Source organism: Nerophis ophidion, linkage group LG19 (genome assembly GCF_033978795.1).
Source record: "Nerophis ophidion isolate RoL-2023_Sa linkage group LG19, RoL_Noph_v1.0, whole genome shotgun sequence".
In the NCBI taxonomy this organism is placed as follows: domain Eukaryota; kingdom Metazoa; phylum Chordata; class Actinopteri; order Syngnathiformes; family Syngnathidae; genus Nerophis; species Nerophis ophidion.
The window spans coordinates 25,052,828-25,077,055 of record NC_084629.1 but is presented as its reverse complement, the minus strand read 5'-3'; the positions used below and the strand labels follow the sequence as shown (position 1 = coordinate 25,077,055).

The following is a 24,228-nucleotide window of genomic DNA, read 5'->3' as shown; positions in this document are numbered from 1 at the left end:
TCCACAACCCCCGCTTTCCACTAAACCCCGCCCTCACCTCAACCCCCAATCCCGCACACCTCAACCTCCTTATGCTCTCTCAGGGAGAGCATGTCCCAAATTCCATGCTGCTGTTTGGGGGCACGTTAAAAAAAATAATGCAATAAGACAGTGACATGTTGGCATTTTTTTCCATAACTTGAGTTGATTTATTTTGGAAAACCTTGTTACATTGTTTAATGCATCCAGCGGGGCATTACGACAAAACCTGGCATAATAATGTGTTAATCCCATGACTGTATATATCGGTATCGGTTAATATCAGAATCGGTAATTAAAAGTTGGACAATATCGGAATATCGGATATCGGCAAAAAGTCCATTATCGGACATCTCTAAAAATACTCAAACGATGTAAACACCATTGTAAAATCACATTGAACACTTTACAATGACCTCTTAAAATGAAGTTGCAAAAATAAAAAATACGTAAGAAATGCTTCATAAAGTGTAACAAAATACAACAAAGTGTGAAAATGTCAACATAGAGAAACCTGAGAAGAACTATTTTCTGTAGGATTAGTGTCAGGAAGTTATTCTAAAGGGTGAACATGGCTAATGTGGTCTGGAACAACCAGTCTTGGTCTTGCATCATTTACAGACCACCCTGGTCTGACTATTGTGCGTTTTTTTTAAATAAAAAAAACTGCCATAATGTTGACTTTTCCTGTTTTAACATCAATTTATTCGCTCTGATATTTAATACTGTCAACTGATTGGCTGTTTGTGTGTCAATCCCACTGATCAGTGATCAGTTACCAGAGAGCGAGGGCCTTTATTCGTGGAATGAACCTTGCTTTGCAACTTCCAATTTTTTTCAACAAAGAAGAAAAAAATGTTGAACGTTTTATTGAACTCTTTTTTTTTTTATTGTTATCAACTATGTGTGTATCGCGCTATATATTGATATCGTTTTATGGCCCAGTCCTAGTAGCAGCTACCATTTGTGGTCATTGGTCAAGCAGATTTGTAACATTGGAGCACCCAAAATAAACACACATGTAGGGCTGAAGCTCTCAATTATTTCAGTGATCAAGTAATCCATCAAGTCTTTGTATAAAACATACTTTACAGTCCCAATAAGTATTTAAAACAATTTTTTTAGAAATAATATGAATAAGCAAATCATTTTCTGATGACTTTCACTCTTTATTTCTATAAATGCGCATAACATTGACATTGCACTTTTGCCATGGGAACATCACCATTGTATATTACTTGTATATTTTCTTTAAATTAACATTTGACACCGTCTCTCATTTTTTGGGGGCCTTTTGCTCTTTTTCCACCCCTTTTTTGAGCCATCTCCCTCGGTGCAGCGCTGTACCCAACGCGCGCGCGCATATACACACACACACGCACACACACACAAAGTGTGATCTACATCGCACAACAAAGTATAAATTTAAGCTTTTTTCGAATCGAATTGATTTAATCATAGAACCGTTGTAACCCTACACACATGCAAACATTAGTGTGCCCTGTTGCAGCAGTATTATACTCCACAGTTATTGACGTCATTTTGTGTCTTTATTACGAAAGCTCCTTTTTTACACTGAATTTATGTAAATTTATGTGAATTTTGTGAACTTAATTTTTTTTACATCAAATTATGCTGACAATGTTGTTTAAAAAAATATAGTGTAAAAAAATTCAGTGCTGAAAAATTCAGTGTCGAAACATTCGGTACTTCAAAAACAAGACTCACATCCGGTAAAATAAGACTGAAGCAATCGATCTTGTCTCAGAACCAGCCAATTTTGTGTCAAGTATGAAGTCACGTGACACAGGTCTTTCAAAACAGCACAAAAGCAGTTAACGAGGCTACCTGGACCTAATACAACATAACCAACATTTCAATGCGGAACACTGGATATTTTTTAACTATGTAAAATATTCCAATGGTTGGAATCTGCACTTTTGCTAAATACAGATTAAATAGACTTTAATGGGTGGGTTGAATTTGAGTTACGAGCTCTGTCCTCAACTTATGAGCTCACATAAGTTGAGGTACTAAAGAACCAAAGTGCTCTGACTGTACATTCGGGTCATTGCTGTTCCATTTTCCTTGAATTTAGTTTGATCCGTCGGAAACCTTTAGAAAATGTTGTTTTTGTTGCTTACTGCCGATGCGTTCATCGTGCCGCACAATGGACGGTCAACACAACACAAGTTCTCACACTCGGTGTCATTGCGGTTCCACTTAAGTCCTGTCGGTGGCGATTTGCGCTCCTTTCGCACTGGTTTAAAATTATAAACAAGAAGAAGTACCGTATTTTCCGGACCATAGAGTATCCAGGATTATAAGCTGGTCTAGTCAGGTCCATTTTCATACAAACACGCACCTGATTATAGGGCGCAGTCATATTATTATTATTTATTGGAAATTTAAAACACCATCTTGTGGTCTACATAACATGAGATGGTGGTTCTTTAGTCAAAATGTTGCATAGATGATGTTTTACAGATCATCTTTAAGACGCTTTCTGACGGTCGCTTCAGGATGCGCCGTTTTGTTGACGTGGTTCACCTTTGGCCACATCTTCTCCCTGTCATCTTTGTTGTAGCGGTGTAGCGTGCAAGGACGGGGGTGAAAGAAGTATCAAAAGATGGAGCTAGCTGTTTTAATGACATTCAAACTTTACTTAAATCAATAATGGAGCAACATCTAAATGTGTCCTGTGAAAAAACGTTCGACCGGAACTCTCTAATAACTAAAGTTTGTGTTGTTTACTGCCATCATATTGCAGTCCACACATATATCTTATGTGTGAATGCCATCATATTGCAGTCTACACGTATCTCTTTTGTGTGACTGCCATCACATTGCAGTCGACACGTATCTCTTATGTGTGACTGCCATCTACTGGTCACACTTATCATTTCACAATGTACCGAATAAAATAGCTTCGAGGTCGGTAAGCACAACCAACTCTATTCCGTACATTAGGCGCACCGGGTTATAAGGCGCACTGTCATGTTTTGAGAAAATGAAAGAATTTTAAGTGCACCTTATAGTCAGAAAAATACGGTACATATTTCCGACGTCTGTGGACTGTGAATGTTTCAAAAGGCTGCTAACTATATTGCTTTCCTTAATTGTGGAAGTATCTGCTGAAAACTTGAAGAAATCGAGCGTTTGCTGCTATGAAACATCTTTTTAAATTGCCTTTTTATTCCTCTGCCTTCAGACAAGCATAAAGGAAGGATTGCTGCTGAAACAGACCAGCTCCTTCCAAAGGTGGAAGAAGCGTTACTTCAAGCTCAGAGGCCGAACTCTCTACTATGCCAAAGACGCCAAGGTAATGTCCACTCCAACATGAATAACATTTCTTTAATGAGCTTGAGAATGCACACCTTTGAGCACAAGTGACAAACTCAAGGCCCAAGGGCCAGATGTGGCCCACCACTTCAGTTTAATTGGCCCTCGAAAGCCTGGAAATAATATGGTTCAATAATGTACTGTAACTTTTCTTACTAAATGTATTCTTCTTTGATATTTTGGGAGAAAAAAAAGTACTTAATGTATTCGCAAATTATGTTAACTTAAATATTGTGTATCTATGCAAAATATATATGATCAAACATTCAAACCATTTTTTAAATAGAAATAAGTCTTAATAAGAATGATTTCATAGCAAGTTATCGATCAATTATGCAATTTAAAAGTAGCAATGAATTTCATGGTAAAATTGTGAAATTTACTGTGGTTTTTACAGCATTTTTCTCTAAATAAAAAAAACTGTACAATAGTTCTTGATTTGCGGTGTTGAAATTGCATTATTTTTAATTTACAGTAAAAAAACAAATGTTCATTTTACAGTAAACTCTGGCAAACAAGCTATCTTTTTTTTTTTTTACCATAAAAACAGCGGTACTGTTTTTCCATTTACAGTAATTCAAACTCAATTTTGAGGTGAAATTATTGCAGCGTCCAATATTTTTTTTACATTTTAGTTTTTAAAAAATCGACAAAAAATGCTTAAATTGTGTAATAAAAGTATTCACTATTAGAAGCGACCCTTTGGGACCAAACATAACTGCGATGTGGCCCTCAGTGAAAACGACTTTGATATCTCTGCCTTAGACGGTTCTCATTTGACTATAGATGATTACAATACGAACATCGTCAGACTTTTAGAATCATTAGACACCATAGCGAATTACTTACGGACATTTAGACGCCAAGGCGTTTCGCTTAATGGTGGCCAAGTTTTTCACCAATCTTGTTCAGATTTCACATCCTTGTGCTTGTCAGTGTCCTAATGGTGTGTACCACAACTTGTGGTGATTCGACTGCACAAACTAACTTTATTATAGGTGTTTTGTAGACCTGTATAAGAAATTTCAAGTTAGTCTGCTTCCTGGGGTTTAACAACAGCGACACCATTTGGTGTAGTTGTCAAAAAAATAATAGTAGAGGCTACACGGAAAGGGTGTCCGAGTTTTTCAGTAACACAGATGTTTCTATCCTTACTGTTTTGATTAATATAGGCCTGTTTAGTTTGCTTTCGTCCGATCTTTGCCAATAAATAAAAACTATGAAATTCACATTCAGATTTACTGTGTTGTACATTTTGGCGGACATATAAAGTATGTATGTTTTATTTTAGTATCAGCTACAAATCAACAAAAATATCAATATGAAAATATGAAAAATGTTTTATTAAAAATAAATTTCACTCTCAACTTTTGTTTTTGTTTCACTTTCCTACAAGGATGACTGGATCTTACACCTTACAGTATGTAGCTAATGTGATTTTTTCCCCCCCTCAACTTTAAAGGAATGAATTATTTAAGTGAGTACTGTACTACAAATGTACTCTTTTTTAATTTGTCCATGTATTTTTTAATTTGTCACATACAATTTTGCAACCCTATTAAATAAAGTATTCATCTTTATTGGTTAACTTCATGTATTTTTCATTCGAGTTTTAAATATTTTAGGCAAATTTGTTTATAAATATGTATTTTATATTGATAATTGCATTTCATTTTAAGGCAGTTACTCTCTTTTATATCCTGACTTTTCACTTCCTTTTACTCCCCCTCCTCACCTTAACATGCGCTAGTCTGGCAGCGCCCTGGCTCGCTGGCAGGAGCGATCGTTGCGCAGGGCGTCCCGGAGCCGGGTGTGCTGGCGAACTCTGTCAGTGTGCTGGACTGGAGCGCGGCGCTCCCCCCCACCTCTGGGTGCCAGCGGATCTGAAGAGGGCCTAGTGAGAATTCGGGTCAGCACAGTACAGCACAGCCAGCGGGGGTCAAAGGGGAAAGAGAGCGATGCACTTGTGCTGTACGGCGTCATCATGTTTTGTTTTTTTACAAATTAGTCTTTAGAGGAGTCCTTAATGTGTTCCCATATGGCATGAATGCATCTCTGTTTAGTGAAGACACGTTTAGAGTCCGGCTGATACACTGACTTTACATATTTAACGTTACACATGGAGCCCAAAACCAAAACAGACATGGCGGACACATTTTCGCCACAAACATTTTACTGCCATTTCAAAGGCAGGAAGTTGAGGATTGGTTGGAGGCAGAAAATTATTTGCAACAAAAGCAGGAATTAAGGCCATTAGATTCTTACAAGGTATTCAATTAGCAAATTTTTTATGTTTTTTTACACTACCTTGTATTGGCCAAGAGTGTGCAGTTTTATATTCAAGCAAAGTCAGTAAGTATATTTTCCGGGTTAAAGGCTGTAGCATATATATATATATATATATATATATATAGCCGCCGGGGCGCTAATTAATTTAAAACCTCTTCTCACTCCTGCCCTTATTCAAGGCACGCGGTAAAAGTAAGCAGGCGCTAATAATTTAAAAAACTCTTCTCACCCCTGCGCTTACCAATGGCGTGCAGTAAAAAATTGAGTGTGATATAAAAATTAAAAAGAAAAAAATTATGCGGCCGCAGCCTGGTGGTTGTGGACCACTGCTCTACAACATGTCATCACGCCCATCTTTGCACCATGCTATCTGCGTGCCGGTCAGACGCATGCATATCGCTGCTTCTCTAATGAGATTGCAATGCATACTTGGTCAGCGGCCATACCTTTTACACTGATGGTTGTGATATAAATAACTTTAACACTCTTACTAATATGCGCCACACTCTGTGAACCCACACTAAACACATTTCTGGAGAACATTGGCTCTGTAACACATTATAAATGTAAAAGAATTACCCAGAATTCCAATGCATCCATGACTCTTGGCTATATTATACACGCGCCCCCAACCCCGCCCACCTCAACCGGCGCACGGAGGGGGGGCATGAGGGTTTGGTGCTAGCGGGGCGAATAATATAGCCAAGAGTCATGGATGCATTGGAATTCTGGGTAATTGTTATGTTGCGTTTATAATGTGTTACAGAGCCAATGTTCTCCAGAAATGTGTTTGGTGTGGGTTCACAGAGTGTGGCGCATATTAGTAAGAGTGTTGAAGACAAGTTGTTTTATATCACAACCATCAGTGTGATCTGTATGATCGTGGAACAAGACCCCTGGTTTACACGTAGTAAAAGCATAAATAAACTCCTCCGCCATTTTTGAAATGATGACAGGGGAATCGTCACTCGTGACATCACGACTTTGACCCGGCGGTAAAAGTAAGCACGCGCTAATAAATTTGGAGAGCGAGTTTGCCCCGGCAGTAATTCAAGGCAGGCGCATATTACATGCCCGGCGGCTATTCAAGGAAATACGGTATATATATATATATGTATATATATATGTATATATATATATATATATATATATATATATATATATATATATATATATATACAGTAAAGGCCAAAAGGATGGACACATCTTACGTCACTCTTTCCGGTTTCTTCCGACCAACAAAAAGAATTCATATATATTGAATGTTTTATATCAATTACGTGTTTATCGCGCTATATTTCGAGATTGTCTTATTGGCTCAGCCCTAAGTTAAGGGCATTAAAATATGAATTGATTAGCACGCTACACATACTGTACAATACGTATACATGTCTATCTCTAGCAGCAACACTGCATCCAAAATTCCAGTATCAGTCGGACTCTAATTCCAGGATCAGTACTAAAACACACAAAATAGCTGCTTTACAAGAGCGAGGCTTTTGTTTGTCCGCGATGCTGCTTGTCTTCTAACAGGGGTGTCCAAACTTTTTCCAGTGTTTGTTTTCATGAAATTGATGACAAAGCATATTAGTATATCACTAAAAGTTGTATTTTATGTATTTCCAACATATAGAGGGCCAATAAAAAACAATCTGCGGACCAAAATTTCACCCGTGCCGCATTTTGGGCACCCCTGTACTATGTCATCTTCGATCTATACAGTGGACCCTCAGACATCTTAAATTAGGGGTACGTTTTTTCAAGGTTGAGCTTTTTTAGTGTTGGTCATTATTATGACCAACTCCGGTAATAGTAGAAGTAAAAAAACAAAACACGACCGAGTTCCTTTGTCTCTACATTTTCCCCCAGGTTCTCAACTTTTGTTCAACTTCACACCAAAGCTCCAAGGGTCCACTGTAGTGTGTGTGTATGAATAAGGCTTGGTTATTTATAAAGTTGATGTATTATCAAAGGCGCTCCATCAGCGTTCATCTACTGGCTGTGCTGCCCCTAAGCTGTCTAAGATCTCATTTAGAGCGTCTTCGTTCTTGAGCATAGGACGCAAGGTAGTCGGAAGGTGCTTGGCGAGTTTGGAAGATCTGTTACAAAAAGTCTCGGTCCACCACTTGTTTTGTTGTTTTAAGGACTATGATAGGATACCTGCTTTTTTTATTGCAAACAATACAATATGGAAGGATTTCTAAGGATTAAGAAACATTGGTGAGTATCTAGATAAAGGTGCAAATATAGAAGTATACTTATATATTTTTAGAAAGGCTGAAACAACAACTCCAGTGGTGTCCTTAAAGGGGAACTGCTTTTTTTTAAGTGAATTTTCACAATTATTATGAGACAAGAAAACACATGTCTTTTTTTTAGGATTTTAAAGATGATAGCGCTTGAAAGATGTGGTCAATGAAAGTCTCCTTTAAAGCCCTTTAAGACAACTTCAAAACCCTCCAACATTTTTATATATACATTGCAATTCTATATATAATGTAGTAACAGACACCTTCATAACAACATGTAATATGTTCAATATTTACCATATTTTGATCATTTTAATCATTTCCGCGGGGCTTCACAGTGGCAGAGGGGTTAGTGCGTCTGCCTCACAATACGAAGGTCCTGAGTAGTCTGGGGTTGAATCCCGGGCTCGAGATATTTCTGTGTGGAGTTTGCATGTTCTCCCCGTGAATGCGTAGGTTCCCTCCGGGTACTCCGGCTTCCACCAACTTCCAAAGACATGCACCTGGGGATAGGTTGATTGGCAACACCAAATTGCCCTAGTGTGGGAATGTGAGCGTGAATGTTGTCTGTCTATCTGTGTTGGCCCTGCGATGAGATGGCGACTTGTCCAGGGTGTACACAGCCTTCCGCCCGATTGTAGCTGAGATAGGCACCAGCACCCCCCGCGACCCCAAAGGGAATAAGCGGTACAAAATGGATGGATGGATGGATAATCATTTCTGCGATTTATTTCTTCCGCGCATTTATTTCTGTTTCCATAGCAACGCACGTCTGACTTCTGGCAACATGTTTGTTCCTATTTCCGGAATCAAACACGAGCATGTGTGTTGTAATCATGGCAGACTTAATAAACAACGAAGACGACTAATTTTGGACAAATATGGATTCACAACCTTATCTTTTTGAAGCTAAATTCCTCATAAAAACAAGCACAAAGAAGAGTGTGAAACGTTGGAGCAGACGGAGGTTGATAGAGGTGAAATCACTCGAAGCTGTAAAATGTGGAATTTGAAGACAAGCTATTTTGACATAAATGGAGAGCTTACCTAAAATCAACAGGAAACGTCCCGGATGAGCTGGACCAGAAAAACAAATGTCCATCCAGTTAGTCACTTTAATATTGGTCATGATACACGCAGCTCGCCATGCGTGTTCGTACAACTACAGTACATCCACTGTCAGGCTAGCTTTCTACAATCAAAACTTGAAATGCGGGCTAATACTTTACAGATACTGTAATATGATTGTTCATGTTTTTTCAGTCACTGCTATTTAGTGTCCTATCGTATTTTGTTGTGTATGTCATGCCTGTTAATCTGGTTTTATGTTTGATCATGTTTTGTTTTGTTTTGTTTTGTGGACACTTTTTGCGTTTGCACTTCCTTCTTTTCTTGGTCACCATAGCTACTCATTAGTTTCCACCTGGTTCCCCTAGTCAGGCCCCGATCATCTGCCTCTCACACCTGTTTCTAGTTACCACGGCCACTATTTATGTCACTTGCTTTCTGTTCTGTTCATCGTTCTGGGTACTTTGCATTCTAAATGCCTTATGCCTTCATGCCTGCTTTTCGCGTACAAACCTTCACGCCTTGCCACGCTGTTAACCATTTGGACCACATAAGATCTTTGTATTTTTTGCCTCAGTGCAAGTTTTTTGTTTATTGAATATCTTTGATAGTATCTTTTGTTTATTCATAGTTCATTCATGCCATCGCACAAGTGTTTTGTTTCCTGTTCGTATTTTGTAGCCAAGTTTTGTACCTCCTCGTGAGCGCCCTTAGTTTGCTTATTTTTGTATTTAGTGTTTAAATAAATAACCATTTACTCACATTCATGCCTGACTCATCTCACATCATCTTGCATCGAGGAAGCAAAAACAATCCAAGTCCCGGCTTGACAGTGATTTACAAACTCAAATGCACTTCGTGTTGTCGTTGAAGCTCGCTTATCTTTTTCCGTAGTTAGCTTTTACAGCTAATACCGTACGTAGCACACTGATAGGTTACTACGATAGAAAAATAGTTCTTCACTGTTCACTCTAACAATAACAATGTCGCTACAGCTTGGTTACTATACAGGTTATAGAACATAAATGAAGTATCGTTGACGTTTTTTTTTATTAATGCATTTATTAAGTGATATTGTAGAATTGATTGCTCCCATTAGCTGCATTGCTAGCCACCAAGAACGTGCCGATTTTTACATTAAAAAAAAAAACTTTTTTCTTCTTGTCTCATAAGAAGTATTGTGAACGATAAGCAAAAAAATATATATGTTTCTGCAAATATTTCTTAGTTTATTATTTGCATAGGACAACATTGAGCACACTTTGATACAATGTAAACTAGTCAGTGTGCAGCTTGTATAAATAACAGTGTATAGTTACTAAATCCAAACAACTGGCAACAAAAGTGAGTACACTTGAATAAAAATGACCAAATTGAACCACATTAGTTATTTTTACTTGCCAGTGTCATGTGACCTGTTATTGCTAGAAGATATCAGGTGTGGATGAGGAGCATCTATCCATCCATCCATCTTCCGCTTATCCGAGGTTGGGTCGCGGCGGCAGCAGCCTAAGCAGGGACGCCCAGACTTTCCTCTCCCCAGCCACTACATCCAGCTCTTCCCGGGGGATCCCCAGGCGTTCCCAGGCCAGCTGGGAGACAAAGTGTTCCCAACGTGTCCTGGGTCTTCCCCATGGCCTCCTACCGGTTAGACGTGCCCTAAACACCTCCCTAGGGAGGCGTGGATGAGGAGCAGGTGTGGTCAATTTGATGTTTATCGCTCTCACATGCGCTCATACTGGTCACTAGCACAGGATGGAAGCCAAAGAAAACTTTTAACACTTTAGGCCCAATTTGGACATTTTCAATGGGGTTGTACTCACTTTATTTGCCAGTAAGTTAATGAGTGTGTGTTGCATCAGTACACTTTACTGCACACTGGCGACTTCAAATTGTATCAAATTGTCAATAATATGTTATTATATATTTGCTGAAATGTGAGGGGAGTTCTCACTTTCCTGTGTAGGCCTGTTTGTACCATAGAGAGACTGAAACGATTGCCTTTGTCCGCCATCGCTGTCAGCATTCATTACAGCTTCCCTCGAGCTTGTTGTGTGCGTGTGTCAGAAGTACACGAGTGTGTGTGTGTGTGTGTGTGTGTGTGTGTGTGTGTGTGTGTGTGTGTGTGTGTGTGTGTGTGTGTGTGTGTGTGTGTGTGTGTGTGTGAGACTGAGAGTGTCAAAGGAACTGTAAAAAGCCATAAAACACACACTGATACACTTAAACATGATGCAACAGTGCGGAAGCCAAGAGCGTAACAAGGGTGGTGTTTGGGTTGGCACGGCTCGGCTCTCGCACACACACACACACACACACACAATCACAGATTTTAGTGGGGCATTTTTCTTAGGTTACCAAGCTAAATGTCCTCGCAAAGACAAATGTCCGGCAGTGCCTTACATATATAGAAGGACCAACACACACACCAGAGACCAATCCTCCTGAGATCAAGGGTCCTCTGCAGTGGACATTTGTTTTTTGTACAAGAGGGCTATTTTTCCCCCAAAGCGGTTAAAAGTTTGAAAAAAGAAATAGACCCCAAAAAAATGTCAACTGTGATGAACTCTGGTTGTCAGGAAGATGCATTTCGTCTAAAGGGAAAATAGCTTATCTTAGTATCTTTACTATCAAAATGTCCCCTCAAAGACAAATGTCATCGCAAAAACAAAAGTTCCTACAAAGACCAATATTCCTGTACCTGTACCAACATGTATTTCAAAATAAAGGGTACCACAAAAAATAGTGAACATACTAAACAACTTGTCAGTTAGTTGTAAGTAAACAAACAAATGATCCTATTTGGGTGCTGACGTATGCATTAACCTATTGTGCCATTTATCATTCTATTATTTTGTCAAAATTATGAGGGACAAGTGGTAGAAAATGGACTATTAATCCACTTGTTCATTTATTGTTAAAGGCCTACTGAAATGAGATTTAAACGGGGATAGCAGGTCCATTCTATGTGTCATACTTGATCATTTCGCGATATTGCCATACTTTTGCTGAAAGGATTTAGTAGAGAACCTCAACGATAAAGTTTGCAACTTTTGGTCGCTAATAAAAAAGCCTTGCCTTTACCGGAAGTAGTAGACGATGTGCGCCTGACGTCACGGGTTGTAGGGCTCCTCACATCGGCACATTGTTTACAATCATAGCCAGCAGCAGCTAGAGCTATTCGGACCGAGAAAGCGACAATCCATCCATCCATTTCCTACCGCTTATTCCCCTTTGGAGTAGGGGGGGGGCGCTGGTGCCTATCTCAGCCATAATCGGCCGGAAGGCGGTATACACCCTGAACAAGTCGCCACCTCATCGCAGGGCCAGAGAAATTGACAATTTCCCCATTAATTTGAGCGAGGATAAAAGTTTCGTGGATGAGGAAATTTAGAGTGAAGGACTAGGAAAAAAAAAACAGTTAAAAAAAAAGGCAGTGGGAGCGATTCAGATGTTTTTAGACACATTTACAAGGATAATTCTGGGAAATCCCTTATCTGCCTATTGTGTTGCTAGTGTTTTAGTGAGTTAAATAATACCTGAAAGTCGAAGGGGTGTGGCCACGGGTGTGATGGCGCCAGAGTCCCTGAGGGAAGTCACAAAGCTGCAGCAGGACAGAAGCTCCGCTGATCTCCGGTAAGAGCCGACTTATTACAACATTTTTCTCACAGAAAACTGCCGGTTTACATGTAGTCGGGATCCATGTTCGCTTGACCGCTCTAATCCATAGTAAACCTTCACCTCCGGAAATTTTAAACAAGGAAACACCGTGTGTTTGTGTGGCTAAAGGCTAAAAGTTTCCCACCGCCATCTTTCTACTTTGACTTCTCCAGTATTAATTGAACAAATTGCAAAAGATTCAGCAACACAAATATCCAGAATACTGTTTAATTACGTGATTAGAGCAGACTACTTATAGCTTGGGTCAGGCTGGAAAATAATGTCCGCTACAACCCGAGACGTCAAACGCACGCGTCATCATACAAATCATCATACCGCGACGTTTTCGACACGACACTTCGCGGGAAATTTAATATTGCAATTTAGTAAACTAAAAAGGCCGTATTGGCATGTGTTGCAATGTTATGATTACCCCCCCCCCCCCACCCCCCCACCCCCCGCACACACACACACACACACACACACACAACAAGGCCATTGGTGGATCTACACCTGACATCCACTGTAATTATACCAAGTATAGTAACATATCTAGTCGATACTACTATGAGTTTTGGCATCAAAACATCTTCTTTCATTTTTAAAAAATGCATATCATGTTTATAAACTTAGGAAATATGTCCCTGGACACATGTGATTAATACATTTTATCAAAAGTGTAAATACAACATGTTAAAAGAGAAAGTAAGCAGATATTAACAGTTAATGAACAAGCAGATGAATAATTCATTTTCTACAAAATAATAGAATGATAAATGGCACTATATGTTACTGCATATGTCAGCAGCTAAATTAGGAGCCTTTGTTTGCTAACTTACTAATAAAAGACAAGTTGTCTTGTATGTACACTATTTTAATTAAGAAACAAACTTGCAATAAGAAACATATGTTTAGTGTACCCTAAGATTTGTTGTTAAAATAAAGCCAACAATGCAATTTTTTGTGGTCCCCTTTACCGAAAAGTATCGAAATAATTTTGGTACACTACTATCTGCTTACTTTTTGTTTTAACATGTTCAATCTACCTTTCTGTTGAAATGAAATAAGCACTTATTCTTCCGTTGTTTGATGCCAGTTTTGAGTGACACTACAAATGTTGGTATTAATCCAATACCAAGTAGTTATTAGGTAATACGTTGGTCATAATAAAGTTCTCCTGTGTCCAGGGAAGTATTTCCTGAGTTTATAAATGTATATAATAGTGACGTAATCATAATAGTATCGACTATTTACGACTCTTGTACTTTGATGTCTGTTTAGACCCACGCATGGCATTTGTTTACATTTAGGAGCTCTCAATTGCTGTTAGTAGTTAGCTATTGTATCATCCTACAGCGTGTGGTGAAGCATGTTTGCTATTCCTCGTCCTGCAGGGATATTTGTAAGAAACATTGTTTATTTGTTAAGTTAAGTTAAAGTTAAAGTATTAATGATTGTCACACACACACAAGGTATGGTGAAATTTGTCCTCTGCATTTGACCCATCCCCTTGTTCACCCCCTGGGAGATGAGGTGAGCAGTGAGTAGCAGCGGTGGCCGCGCCCAGGAATGGTGATTTAACCCCCAGTTCCAACCATTGATGCTGAGTGCCAAACAGGAAGGTAATGGGTCCCATTTGTATAGTCTTTGGTATGACTCGGCCGGGGTTTGAACTCACAACCTACCGATCTCAGGGCGGACACTCTAAACACAAGGCCACTGAGTATGCCGCCACGGAAACGAGGATTAGTGATTTAGAAGGCGCTAAAACACTGGCCACTGCGGATGGACGTTAGACAAGAACAAGAGCTAAGCACTTCTTGCAGAGCGGCTCTTTAGTGGTTATGGCTTCAACTTCATCGTTACTTTTTAGGACAAAATGCGTCCATTCTTCCTTTTCTATCTCCACGCTGTGTCAAACATGCGCCTCTGCTCGTTTTACTAGCAATTTCACAACGTGACAACGACACGGGGAAAAAAAGGACTGGTATATTTCAGAAGCAGAATAGCACTGTTTTAATTCATTAGTACTGCGGTACTTTATTAGTATTGGTATATAGTACAACCCTAGTCTCTGCAAAGACTAATGTCCCTGCAATAAACACTGGATTATAACCAGAGCCACACACACACAGTTAGTTATTGTCCTTCAGCACTTTAAGACCTCTACTGTGTGCCTTCAGCATCACGTCACAGTCTGGTTTGTCACGCTGCCCTTCTGCTGCTCCGCTGGACGGAGAGGAAGGACAACCCCTCCCATTCCACTTAAACGATAAACCACTAAAACGCTACAACATTGTCAAGTGTCTCAAAAAATGCAGGTCCATTGTGTATCTTTGTGTTGTGACGAGTTGTGTGTCTTCCATGCAGCCCTCAAAGAAGGTGCTGCTGTATCTGCATTGGAGGTGTCATGGAGAATATTTTTTTTAAAAGTGCATCCATTCACATTCACTACCCGTTCCAGGTCTGCTTTGCTCATGATAAGACATTTTTGCATCACGGTCGCTATGGCAACCCCAGTAAACATGCTTAAGTTCAATACAACACAGGTAGACGCTCACTGTTTTCTTGTTCTTCTTGTGCAGTCCCTTATCTTTGACGAGGTGGACCTATCGGACGCCAGCGTAGCCGAGTCCAGCACTAAGAATGTCAACAACAGCTTCACGGTGAGTGGATCGGTCATCTCATCTTCACACACACACACACACACACTCACACTCACACACACACACACACACACACACACACACACACACACACACCCACACACACACACACACACGCGCACACTATGCTCAATATTCAAACATGTCAGATGATGTGGTCATGTAGTTTCTATAAAAGGTTTTGGCAAAAACTCCTTAACCAGTTCGCCCAACGTCCCTTGCCACATCGCGCTGAGAAGTTTTCAGCTTCAGTTTATCACAGACTTTATTTTTGTTTATATACTTTTTAAACATATTCTCCATATTTTTGGCCTGTTGAGTATTGTGGCCACTGATTCGCTCAGCCCCAGCCATCATTATTATTCTGGATTAAAGGAGTGTACAGGTGACTATTTGGGTGATATTTCATGTCTAGAGAGCTCTGATAATGTTAAAACTTAATTTTACCTTGCATATGGTATGCTCAAACCATTAAAATATTCGATTTTTCGTTAATTCCTATATTGCAAAAAATTCATTGAACCCAGAACCGGTTACCAGCAGTAAACAATAAATATATATATATATATATATATATATATATTTTTTTTTTTTTTTTTTTTAAACAATGGGAAGGCCCAATTTAGTTGAATTTAAAAAATATATATATATATATATACATATGTATAGATAAAGTTGTATTGTAGGTAAATAACATTTTTAAATATAGTGTGTAGTAACTTGAAAGAAATGTTCGAAGAAACTTGGTTATTCTGCCTTCTCCAACTAAAATGAAATACAATGTGTAATATTTGAATTATTATTTAAACACAAAAATAGATTAAGTACTTTAAGTATTTTTTATAATTTGAATTAGTTTAAATAATTGATAAATGGATTGTACTTGTATAGCGCTTTTCTACCTTCAAGGTACTCAAAACGCTTTAACACTACTTCCACATTTACCCAGTCACACACACATTCACACACTGATGGAGGGAGCTGCCTTGCAAAGCGCTACCCAGCACCCATCAGGAGCAAGGGTGAAGTGTCTTGCTCAGGACACAACGGACATGACGATGTTGGTACTAGGTGGGGATTGAACCAGGGACCCTCGGGTTGCGCACGGCCACTCTTCCACTGCGCTACGCCGTCCCAAAAAATGGGTTGTACTTGTATAGCGCTTTTCTACCTTCAAGGTACTCAAAGCGCCTTGACACTACTTCCACATTTACCCATTCACATACACATTCACACACTGATGGAGGGAGCTGCCATGCAACGCACTAACCAGCACCCATCAGGAGCAAGGGTGAAGTGTCTTGCTCAGGACACAACGGACGTGACGGGGTAGGTACTAGGTGGGGATTGAACCAGGAACCCTCGGGTTGCGCACGGCCACTCCTCCACACCGCTACGCCGTCCCAGTTTAAGTTAAATTAAATCAAATACAATTTTTATTTAATTTATTTAATTCACTGTAAATTTAAATTTGATTTAATTTTCATTTAATTCAAATTTGAATTATTTTTGATTCAATTTATTTCATTGAATATTAATTTTAAATTAGAATGCAAACACTTAAGAAATAGATATACATTTAAGGAAATAATATTAGACTAAATAATTATTAAAAACACACGTGTGCCCAAAATTAGTCTTAAATTACTTCAAGTATCTAACTTTCATTTAGTTTTAATTTTAATACAATTTGAAATAAATTTAAACAGATTTTTTCGATTCTAATTTTAATTTTTATTGTCATTTCTATTTTAAACTAATTTAATTTAAATTTCAAATTAGATTACAAACACTTTTGAATTAGATGCACATTTAAGAAAATAATATTAAACTAAATAATTATTCAAAACACACATGTGCCTAAAACTAGTACTTCTAGTAGTTTGATTTGGATTTAGTTTTCATTTTAATTACATTTTTATTACAATTTAAGTTACATGTAAATGTATTTTTTCATTCAAATGTATATTTTATTTTAATTATTTATTTTTATTTTTTATTTAATTCAAATTTTAAATTAGAATGTAAACACTTTAGAATTAGATACACATTTAAGACAATAATATTAAACTAAATAATTATTAAAAACTAGCTTGTCCAGGGTGTACTCCGCCTTCCGCCTGAATGCAGCTGAGATAGGCTCGAGCAACCCCTGTTACCTCAAAAGGGACAAGTCCATATTCAGTTGAATATGCTACAAAGACAACATTTGATCCAACTAATCATTAACTTTAGAATTTGATGCCAGCAACACGCGACAAAGAAGTTGGGAAAGGTGGCAATAAATACTGATAAAGTTGAGGAATTCTCATCAAACACTTATTTGGAACATCCCACAGGTGTGAGAGCTAATTGGGAACAAGTGGGTGCCACGATTGGGTATAAAAGTAGCTTCCAAGAAATGCTCAGTCATTCACAAACAAGTATTGGGAAAAGGTCACCACTTTGTGAACAAATGCATGAGCAAATTGTCAAACAGTTTAAGAACAACATTTCTTAACGGGCTATTGCAAGAAATTTAGGAATTTCCCCATCTACGGTCAGTAATATCATCAAAAGGTTCAGAGAATCTGGAGAAATCACTGCACCTAAGCGATGATATAAAGGATATCACCACATTGGCTCAGGAACCCTTCAGAAAACCACTGACAGTAACTACAGTTTGTCGCTACATCTGTAAATGCAAGTTAAAACTCTATTATGCAAAGCCAATGCCATTTATCAACGACACCCAGAAACGCCACCGGCTTCGCTGGGCCCGAACTCAGCTAAGATGGACTGATGCAAAGTGGAAAAGTGTTCTGCAGTCTGACGAGCCCACATTTCAAATTGTTTTTTGGAAACGGTGAACGTTGTGCCCCCCGGACCAAAGAGGAAAATAACCATTAGGACTGTTCTAGGTGCAAAGTTCAAAAGCCAGCATCTGTGATGATATGGGGGTGCATTAGTACCCAAGGCATGGGTAACTTACACATCTGTGAAGGCACCATTAATGCTGAAAGGTACATACAGGTTTTGGAGCAATATATGTTGCCATCCAAGCAACGGTATCATGGCTGCCCTTGCTTATTTCAGCAAGACAATGCCAAGTCACTTGTTACAACAGCGTGGCTTCATAGTAAAAGAGTGCGGGTACTAGACTGGCTTGCCTGTAGTCCGGACCTGTCTCCCATTGAAAATGTGTGGCGCATTCCATCCATCCATTTTCTACCGCTTATTCCCTTTGGGGTCGCGGGGGGCGCTGGCGCCTATCTCAGCTACAATCGGGCGGAAGGCAGGGTACACCCTGGACAAGTCGCCACCTCATCGCTGGGCTGTGTGGCGCATTATGAAGCCTAAAATACCACAACAGAGACCCCCCCCCGGACTGTTGAACAATTTAAGCTGTACATAAAACAAGAATGGGAAAAAATTCCACCTGAAAAGCTTCAAAAATGTGTCTCCTTAGTTCCCGAAGGTTTATTGAGTGTTGTTAAAAGAAAAGGTGATGAAACACAGTGGTGAACATGCCCTTTCCCTACTACTTTGGCACGTGTTGCAGCCATGAAATTGTACGTTAATTATTATTTACAAAAAAAAAATTAAGTGTATGAGTTTGATCATCAAAATATCTTGTCTTTGAATATGGGTTGAAAAGGATTTGCAAATCATTGTATTCCGTTTATATTTATATCTAACACAATTTCCCAACTCATATGGAAACGGAGTTTGTAGAATGCAAACACTTTTGAACTAGATATACATTTAAGAATATTAAAACTAAATATTCAAAACACACATGTGCCCAAAATTAGTCTTAAATTACTTCAACTATTTTTATTTGGATTTAGTCTTAATTTTAATTAAGTTTCAATAACATTTTAATTACATTTAAATGTATTTTTTGGATTAAATTAGCATTTTATTGTATTTTTTATTTTAATTTAATTGTTTTATTAAAATGCAAACACTTTGGAATTAGATCTACATTTAAGAAAATATTAAACTTAATATTAAAAACACACGTGTGCCCAAAACTTGTCTAAAATTACTTCAAGTACCGTATTTCCTTGAATTGCCGCCGGGGCGCTAATTAATTTAAAACCTTCTCAATCCTGCGCTTACCAAAGGCATGCGGTAAAAGTAACCATGCGCTAATTATTTTAAAACCTCTTCTCGCTCCGGCACTTACCAATGGCATGCGGTAAATTTTGGCCTGCGCTTATAAATTTGAGTGTGATGTAAGGATACCATCATGAAAAGCACATTTAATAAAAAAAAACGTCAATGTACGGGAGCCTGTACAGGACTGTATTTTACCTTGGGGGGATGCTCCAATTATTCACTATTTACCCAATAAATCTAGTCTAAGAGAGAGTGAGAGGAGACGGCTTATATAGTTGAACAATTTACTATATACACCACATAAACATACAATAACCAGCCAATAATAAACACACATTAATTACACTCATACACTTGTCCCCACTCACACGCTACATCTCCAACTCGCGCTATCCACTTCCCTCGGAGCAATGTAGCCACGATAGCACACAACTAAAGTCTTTATAATGTTCCACACTCGCTCTCCAAATAGTAAACAGTCACAGGGGAGAGGGTCTCTTTAACAAACTTAACTAATATGTGACTAAACCTGCGGTTTGTGAAGTCACTGTGCAGCAAACAAACACACGTGCGAGCTGCGGTTAGCACACCCGTCCCATCTACTGGCAACGTGAGGGCACAAACATCCTAAACTTTAACAAGTGCAATTTATAAACTGTCACTTATGACACACTGAAATAGGAAGCTTACTGTGGTTATTTCTCTGAACTGCAACCGTGGTGAACTATCTCCCATGTAGTATTACCGACGCTACGTTGCTTGTTAATGCCGAAGCTCTTTTAACACTTTGTTTAACGTGCCGGCGGAAACGGAACTGCCCATAACCATTGCAACCGGAAACCATAGCAATCGAAGCCATAGCAACGGTTAAACAACTTAAAGAAACACATTTTACCTTTCCAAACGACACATATGAAATATAAATCAATTATAATAATTAAACCCTTAACAGAAAGGATCTCCTATTTCTAGAACTAAAGAAACAATTACATAAATATGCAAACCTTCAGAACAGTAATATGTAGCATAAAAAATGTAGATGGCCTTAAACCGCCACAACACTCAGTCACCGACATGAATACAAATTCAATCGGATCAGAAACATTATAGGAAACGGGATCAAAACCCGATGCTAACCGCCCATAGAAAATACATGGGTACGGTTAGTAGCTACTATTAGCAAACAAATTCACTTACCAACTCAGCTTAATATCTTAACATCGCCACACTCTCTCATCGCAAGTCGGCCTTGATGGTCAGCACTTATAAGTTCACAATTAGTTGTAAAATGTTGGACGGTTGTTTTTACGATATGCGGGCAAACGACAACTTTAAAACATACCGGCTTCAGATATCCCCAGGCTTAGCCACCGCACCTGGCAGCCATCTTGGAACGCTGGACTATATAGAGCCCGATAGGCTGCAGCGGGTCACGTGAGCGCCTGTGTTAAACTCGAAAGATTAAACGTGGAAACGGCGCAGGTAATACGAGGGGATGCTATGACAGGAAATATGGCTTATTTCCCACCCGGGTTACACACTCGTAACGTGACGAGTTTGACCTGGCGGTAAACCGAGGCACGCGCTAATTATTCTGCTAAACAAGTTTGACCCTGCAGTAATTCTAGGCATTCGCTAATTCTAAGCATGCGGTAATTATTTTGCAACACGGGTTTGACCCGGCGGTAAAACGAGACATACGGATAACATATACCCGGCGGCAATTCGAAGGAAATACTGTATTTTAATTTTGATTTACTTTTAATTTATTTAATTTTAATAAAAAAAAATTTAAATGTAAATGTATTTTGGAATTTAAATGTTTATTTTATTTTATTTTTTCATTCAATTGCAATAAATTAAAATTATAATATAAATAGAATTAGAAATACATTGTAACATTAAACTAAAATAATCATTAAAAACATATTTACCCCAAATTTGTCTTAAAGATTGATATGGATCTTTTGTCTGTATTTCTTATACAGAAAAAAGCTACAATAATTGACATATTAATTGTAACAATAGTTAACAAATATGAGTGGAAATATTAAATGACCATGAGTTCATGGAGGACAGAGTCACCTTCAAGGTGAAAGTGGGGAAGGTTTCCTGCATGAGGGAAGCATCGTGCGTGTTGCAACAAACCTCAAATATCAGCAGGTTAAATTTAGATTCCCCTTTCTAAAAATGTCTCTTCTCTTCCCGGGGCGATGCTATATTAAGAAACAAGGAGAGAGGAGTTGGGGAGGGAGGAGGGCTTCGTCGTCGGGAGAACAGCCCCCTGCGGAGAACGTGTTGCTATTTTTAGCGCCACGCCTCGAAACGCCTGCACGGGAATGACCTGAGAAAAGAAATGAGATTAAGCGTGTGTGCGCAAGGCTTAATGAATAAGGCCTGCACGCCAAATAGTATGGAGATGAGGACATTAAGATGGTGGAGGGGACTTGAAGGACGCGAATGAAGGAGAAGCTGAGGAGAGAGCCCGAAATAGAACAGAGGGGAGGAACGCAACGGCGTGACGGGTATTGAGGAGGGGAAAACGTCAGCGGCAGGAGGAGGAGGGGAATCCTGCAGTGATGCTACAACGTCTCAACACGAGCTGTGGAGGTAGGCGTGCTGATTGGAGGTTGGGGGCGGGGGTCAAATACGCGTGCATCTCTGCTGCCGCCAGTCACGCTATAGGTGGTGGTGGGGGGCAGAGGGGTTGTTATGAGAATTGCTGCAGAGGCTTGACAGAAAACGCCACTCTGTTTTAATGATATGGCATGTGTGTGTGTGTGTTAAAGTTAAAGGCCTACTGAAATGAGATTTTTCTTATTTAAACGGGGATGGTAGGTCCATTCGATGTGTCATACTTGATCATTTCGCGATATTGCCATATTTTTGCTGAAAGGATTTAGTAGAGAACATCCATTTTAAAGTTTGCAACTTTCGGTGCTAAGAGAAAAGCCCTGCCTCTACCGGAAGTCGCAGACAATGACGTCGCACGAGTGGGGGCTCCTCACATATTCACATTGTTTTTAATGGGAGCCTCCAACAAAAAGTGCTATTCGGATCGAGAAAACGACAATGTCCCCATTAATTTGAGCGAGGATGAAAAATTTGTGTTTGAGGATGTTGATAGCGACGGACTAGAAAAAAAAAAAGATAAAAAAAAATACGTTAAAAAAACCGCGGTTGCATTGGGACGGATTCCGATGTTTTTAGAGACATTTACTAGGATAATTCTGAAAAATCCCTTATCTTTCTATTGTGTTGCTAGTGTTTTAGTAAGTTAAATAGTACCTGATAGTCGGAGGTGTACGTCCACGGGTGTCTTGACGCCAATGTCTCAGGGGAGTCGACGGCAGCTTTATGGATGGCACAATCTCAGCTTTTCTCCGGTAAGAAGCGACTTTTTACCACAATTTTCTCACCGAAACCTGCTGGTTGACATTCTGTTGTGATTAATGTTTGCTTGAGCGCACTCTGATCCATACTAAAGTTTCACTTCCAGGAATTTTAAACAAGGAATCACTGTGTGTTTGTGTGGCTAAAGGGTAAAGCTTCCCAACTCCATCTTTCTACTGTGACTACTCCAATATTAATTGAACAAATTGCAAAAGATTCAGCAACACATATCTCCAATATACTGTGTAATTATGCCGTTAAAGCAGACGACTTTTAGCTGTGTGTGTGTGCAGCGCTCATATTTCCTTAAAACCCGTGACGTCTTGCGTACACGTCATCATTACACAACGTTTTCAAGACGAAACTCCCGGGAAATTTTAAATTGTAATTTAGTAAACTAAAAAGGCCGTATTGGCATGTGTTGCAATGTTAATATTTCATCATTGATATATAAACTATCAGACTGCGTGGTCGGTAGTAGTGGGTTTCAGTAGGCCTTTAAAGTACCAATGCTTGTCACACACACACACCCAGAGAATAATTACGCCACACCTAGTGTGGCGTATTATTGGTACTTTAATTAAAAATAACTTGGTGTAGCGAAATTATTCTCTGCATTAGACCTATCACCCTTGATCACCCCCTGGGAGGTGAGGAGAGCAGTGAACAGCAGCAGTGGCCGCGCCCGGGAATAATTTTTGGTGATTTAACCCCCAATTCCTACCCTTGATGCTGAGTGGTAATGGATCCCATTTTTATAGTCTTTGGTATGACTCGGCCGGGGTTTGAACTCACAACCTACCGATCTCAAGGCAAACACTCTACCCACTGAGTGCGTGCGTGCGTGCGTGAGTGCGTGCGTGCGTGCGTGGGTGCGTGCGTGCGTGCGTTTCCACTCACCATCGTCCTTCCGTCCCGTCCCGATGGTGCAGCTGTCGGGAGACATGTGTGCCAGGTGCACTGGAGATGTTTCAGCTCTGAGGTTTCAGAGAATATGCGTTACGTTCACTGACAAGATAAGATTGCAGTGTTTTGTTCCTGCAATTGTTGGTTGGTGGTGTAGGGGTTCACCTAACCCAGCTGCCTCTGTATGGAGTCCCATTAAATGCTCTACTATCACCTGGTTTGGGGTACTGCCAGATCCAGCTGACTTTGAGTGAGGGCATGTGTGTCTATTCTCATACCCACATAATGTTGCACATTCTAATGCAAAAATACCCGTTTCAGAGCAGAGGATTGCAAAAAAAGGAGTGCGCTCCATTTACAGTGTCTGTTTTAATGAATATCCGGAATATATGTTGATCATCAGAACGGCCACAATACTAGGAGAAGAAAATGAATAATTATTCAGCACGTGCAAAGTGATTTATCAAAGCTGAAACTGTTCTGCCGGCGCGATTCTGCGTCTTTATTTAGCACGTCTGAAAAGTATTTGCAAACTG

General features: G+C 39.3%; 1 protein-coding gene across 4 annotated transcripts in view; it reads left to right on the top strand.

Annotated features, from left to right (window-relative positions):
• Nucleotides 1–24,228, top strand: part of dgkh (diacylglycerol kinase, eta) — a 156,479-nt gene that overhangs the window by 31,912 nt on the left and 100,339 nt on the right. For 2 of the 4 annotated variants that reach the window (XM_061879650.1, XM_061879649.1), the window contains exons 3-4: nucleotides 3,230–3,340; nucleotides 15,209–15,289. In XM_061879650.1, coding sequence (XP_061735634.1) covers nucleotides 3,230–3,340; nucleotides 15,209–15,289 — 192 coding nt within the window. Of the gene's footprint in view, nucleotides 1–3,229; nucleotides 3,341–5,110; nucleotides 5,270–15,208; nucleotides 15,290–24,228 lie in introns of those variants that run through there. The other 2 variants (XM_061879652.1, XM_061879651.1) reach the window with 2 other exon arrangements.